Source organism: Centrocercus urophasianus, unplaced genomic scaffold, assembly GCF_019232065.1.
Source record: "Centrocercus urophasianus isolate 14NV4802_14NV808 unplaced genomic scaffold, USGS_Curo_1.0 seq_30, whole genome shotgun sequence".
In the NCBI taxonomy this organism is placed as follows: Eukaryota; Metazoa; Chordata; class Aves; order Galliformes; family Phasianidae; genus Centrocercus; species Centrocercus urophasianus.
In genome coordinates, this window is record NW_024884867.1 from 1,685,000 (window position 1) to 1,689,825 (window position 4,826).

Below are 4,826 nucleotides of genomic sequence, written 5' to 3' on the forward strand. Positions count from 1 at the left end.
GCGTGTGGTTCCCGCGCTGCTGTGCTCTGATGTGGTCGGGGGCCCACGGGAGCATCTGCTCTTCCAGACACAGTGCCCGGGGACGAATGCATTTCAGATGGGCTCGGCTCCGCTTGCTGTGCTCGGGCCGGCGGCCAGCTGAGGATGCTGAGAAAACGCCGCTGGCCGGCCCCACGGACACAATGTTCTCCTGCATGGGGACCGGGCTGGCATCCCATATAGAGGCTGATCATGCTGCAGGCCATGTGAGACTCCAAACAGAGCCCGTCTCCCAAAGACCGACCCTTGTGGGCACCTCGGCCATGGAGGTCAATGGGCTCCAGCAGGCAGCGGGGCAATGGATGCGCAGGCGGTGCCCGGTTGGGATGCAGGAGTGGTACCCAACGTGCAGCCTCGTGCTTGCACACCTCGGGATGCTCCCAGCACATGGATGCAGCTCAGGCATTATGGCGCTCGCAGATCCCGGGGCTGCACCTGCAGGTCTGGTCTGGCCGGTGGCCCCAGGGCAGCGTGTGGACCCGTCCGGCCGGGTTACGCGGGGCGTGAGCAAGCACATGATGCGCTGCAGGGCCAAGGGCTGAGGTCAGCCCGGCACACCCAGGCAGCGGCTCTGACTTCACCGCAGGCAGCAGCGGATCCTCACGTACCGCGCTCCCCAAGGCAGCGGCTCGGGGACGGAGCGCGGCCGGTCAGAGCACTCCGGTACAGGGGCGAAGGCACCGTGCTCCCAAAGCTCCCCTTCCCTTGGCGTTCCCCCCAGCCAACATATTTCCTCTGCTCCCGTGTCCAAAGGGGAACTGCTAATAGGGGCTCTCTGTGACGGTTTGCCCCGGCGCGTGGCTGCGGGGTGGCATCAGTGCGGGCTGAAGTCAGCCCCATCCAACTGCCTGTGACTGGGGATGGCTGCGGGGCAGCGGCGCAGGTCGGTGGGGAGATGGCACTGGCTGGGGGCCTCGCAGCCCCATAGGGAGGGGAGGGATCTGGGTTTTGGCAGTTTTGGGTCTGCCCTGCACTGCAGAGGTATCCACTTTTCCAGGGAAGGAAGAGTTAATCCCTGCCTGCCGCTAATGAGCCTTAACTGGGAATGACCCGACACCAGGGAGAAGTGAACCCATTGTCCTCCCTGTGTTTGACTGCCTTCCAGGGAGACTCATGAAACACAGAGCCCGGGCGTGAGTTCCCAATTTGTGTCAGGAGGCTCTGATTTATTCTATTTATTTATTTTTGCCATCTGGTTGAGGAGGGACGTCGAACGCAAGCGTGAGAAATCCAGATGTGCACCGCTCCCCACTCAGCATCCCAGTCCCCAGCCCCAAGCATGGGGCACACGGGGACAGGCTGGGACATGGTGACACCCTGGCACCTGTTGGTCCCCAATGGGGTGAGCAGTGAATGTGGCCATGGGGCAGCCCAGGTGACAGCGCTCAGCCCAGATGCCCATTGTGGGGATGGGGTGGCCGTGCCCTGAGCTGGGGGCAGCAGCCATGGGGATGTGCTGACCCACTGTCACTGGGATGGCCCCAGCCTCAGCTTCTCCCCCCGTGTCCCTTTCTCATCTTTGGGGTTCAGCAGCAGTTTGAGGATGGGCCATCCCACGGGAAAGCTGTGATGGTCTCTGGGTGATGACATCGGGGTGCCCAGGTTCCATCCCCAGTGGCAGAATGGGGTGATGGATATCACCACACCGTACCCAAAGAGACAAATGCTGCACACGGGGATGTTGGCACAGCCGTGGGGCTCAACCCCTTCACCAGGGCAGAGCTGCCCATGGGGGCAAAGCAAAGAGGGCTCCTTTTTTTATAGGGGGCGAATCTTTCCCGTTTCGCTGATTACTTTTTGTCGGGGCTCCTCCGAGACACGAGATGAGCACACAGGATCTTAGCTCATCCGCTCCCTGTCTCATGCCTGGGAGGTTTGGCGGGTGGCCCGAGGGCTCCGGAGGAGGAGGAAAATTTCATCATCCCGCTCCAACGTCTCCCGTATAATCAGCCCCTTGTTAACCGGTGCAGCCCCATGCGAGACACTGAGGACCGGCGCGCGGCTGCATCCTTAGGTGGTCTTGGCTGGACCGGAGCTTTTCAGAGCCTCTCCCAGGGCAGCCCAGAGTCTGGGAGGCAATTTCAGCATCCCTTGGGGACGATCCCTTTGCCGTGGGATGGCCAAGCGGCAGCCATCTCATAGGAAGCGGGGAGGGAAACGGGAGCAGGGGCAGGGAGTGGTGAACCCCAACCCTTGGTGATGCTCGAGGGCTCTTTGGGGCAGCCCCGAGGGCGTCTGGGGGGAGCATCGGAGCAAAGAGGAGACAGAGAGGGTCACTTTCTCTTGGTTTATTAAAAAAAAAAACAAAACACAACAACAATTGGAGGAAAGAAGTATAAAAAAATAAATATTTAAATAGAATTCTATATATATATATATTACCAAAATTCTTATTAATTATTATTATTATTAATATTATTAAACACCAGGTCCGAGCCTATAAATACCCCCGGCCCCCGCCCCGGCGCCAGGGACGAGCCAGCGCCTCCTGCCACCGCCCCAGGCTCGGCCCCTGAGTCCCCATGCTGGCTGAGACCCCGTCTGTGCCAGCGGGCCATGCCAACATCCACGGGTGCTCCCCAGCACCACGTCCCTGTCCCCATTGGGTGGCGGGACCCAGCCCTGGCCACCGCACACCCTCAGTTCAGCCCCATTGTAGGGGTGCCGGCCCCATAGCGTATGGTGGGAGCACATCCCCAGCGTCCCTGCTGGCTGCTGTGGGTGTGAGCGCATCCAGGAGGGGAAAATCTCTTTCGTTGGATGCTGGAGGGATGCTGGAGTGGGTCTCCTCCTCCTGATTTTTCACTATGTCTGTGATGAGCCCCGAGCTGTGGGGCTGAGCATCCTCATGGGGCTCCAGGGTGCGGGGGACAGAGCCCCATGCCCTCGTCCTCCCCTGAACAGGGAAATAAATTAAAGCATGGGATGGCCCGGATCCGGTGCAGCATCAGCAGGAGGTAATAAATAGGAAGGCGAGAGGTGAGGAGGTGGAGGGGCCTCGCCGTGCCCATCTGTGGGATGGGTGCAAGGAGATGTCCGCTGTCCCGGTCGCGGCGTGGCGCGGGGGCCGGGGCTCATGCAGGGCTGAGGTGAGGTAGGAGGACACGAGCAGCCTGGGCGATGACCTGCACGTACTTCCTGAGCACCTGGCAGCCCTGCTGCTTCTTCTTGAAGGCGCTCTTGCCCTTGCTGCTCTCCCCGTAGCTCACGTCCACCTGGAAGATGTTGTAGTGCTTGCAGAGCAGGCAGGTGAGGTTGGAGATGAGGCCCCGAGTGGTCTTGGTGGTGTTGTGGAGGCGGTCGAGGAGCTCCTTGGCCGTGGGGTTGAGCTCCTCCTGGTCGCGGGTGATGTTCCCCAGTGAGGCGTTGAGGAAGGCAAAGAGCTTGTACATGGCCACCATCACTTCCTTCCTCTCGGTGGTCCGGTTGACGTGGAAGGGGGGGAAGAAGATGCCGCTGGGGGTGCAGAGGCGGTCGCTCTCGCTGCTGAACGGCTCTCCCTGGCACTTCAGCTGCGGGGACAGCGAGTGTCACCCCCTGTCCCTCTGTCCCCACTGTGGCCATCCCCGTCCCCACCGCACCGCCCCACATCCCCACCACGGCCACTCCGTGTCCCCACAGTGGCCACCCCTTGCCACCATCCTGGTGTCACTCACATAGAGGCTGAAGAGGTCCTGCGCAGTGGCGTTGAGCAGTGCAACCTGCCTGCGGGTCTGCTCCTGGACGTTGGCCCTGCACAGCCCGTTGGTGGGACAAGCAGAGCCCGTCCCCAGCAGCGCCCGCCCGGCCACCGGCCTCCTTTGCAGCAGTAGCAGGGCCACGAAGGGCACGACACCTGGTGGGGACAAACCGACGTCGGTGAGCCCATACGTTCCCCCCACAGCCCCGTGCGTTCCCCCAGTCCCACGCCCCTCACCTGCCCCCCGGCTGGGGCTCCCCCTCTTCCCTTCCCCCCGGGGCGCCCGGTGGCATTGCCACATTTCACAAGCAGCGGCCCCGCTGGTGACCTGTGCGTTGTAATCAAATATGCAAAAGTGATTTCCTCCCCGTTATCCCGGCCGGGCGCAGCGGGAGCCAGGCCCCACCCCGGCCCTACTGACTCAGCAGGGGCGCCCACAAGGAAACCTGCCCCGCGGCCGCAGCTCTGCCTCAGTTTCTCCATCTGCAGAGCGGGCGCAACTGCTGCTGGAGGCACCGGATGGGAGAGCATGGCACGGGTGAGCGCTGGGTCACCGCGTCCCAGTGGGGGTGACAGTGGGGTGCTGCGACCCCCGTTTCGGTGTCAGCTGGGAGGCCACCCTGCATGGGTGTCCTGATCGCCACCCCCTCTTTCCAAACTCGGGGTCACCGACGTGTGGCTCCCGGGGATGGGAATGGGGGTCCCCGCTCGCCAGCCCGCGCCCTGAAGATCGGAGAGCACGTGGAGCCCTGGAGCAAAGTCCCCAGGGCTGCGGCACTCACCGAGCTGCCCACACTTGTAGGAAACTCCATGCTGCCGCAGGTCCCAGGTAAAGCAGCGACACCTTTATTTGCCCTCTCTCAGCTGAAGCCCTAGGACAGCACTCACCTGGCCGCTCCGTGATCCCCCTGTGCTCCCAGTCCCCCTCCGTGCGCCCGATCCGCAGCCGAGCAGAGCGAGGCCGGGCGCACGTGTGCAGGGACAGCCACTTTGGCAGCGCTCCCCCAGCCCTCCCCAGCTCTCCCAAGTTAAGTAAGTAAGAAAAGCAAAAAAAAAAAAAAAAAAAAAAAAAAAAAAACCCAAAAACCCCCCCCCCCCACAAACAGAC

The 4,826-nt window shown here is 62.1% G+C and overlaps 1 protein-coding gene across 1 annotated transcript in view; it reads right to left on the reverse strand.

Annotated features, from left to right (window-relative positions):
* Window positions 1-2,604: 2,604 nt before the first annotated feature.
* Window positions 2,605-4,826, reverse strand: part of LIF (LIF interleukin 6 family cytokine) — a 2,671-nt gene continuing 449 nt past the window's right edge. Inside the window, exons 2-3 of the mRNA XM_042828987.1 lie at window positions 3,696-3,874; window positions 2,605-3,551 (exon numbers count right to left, since the gene is read on the reverse strand). Coding sequence (XP_042684921.1) covers window positions 3,114-3,551; window positions 3,696-3,874 — 617 coding nt within the window. The 3' untranslated portion in view covers window positions 2,605-3,113. The remainder of the gene's footprint in view (window positions 3,552-3,695; window positions 3,875-4,826) is intronic.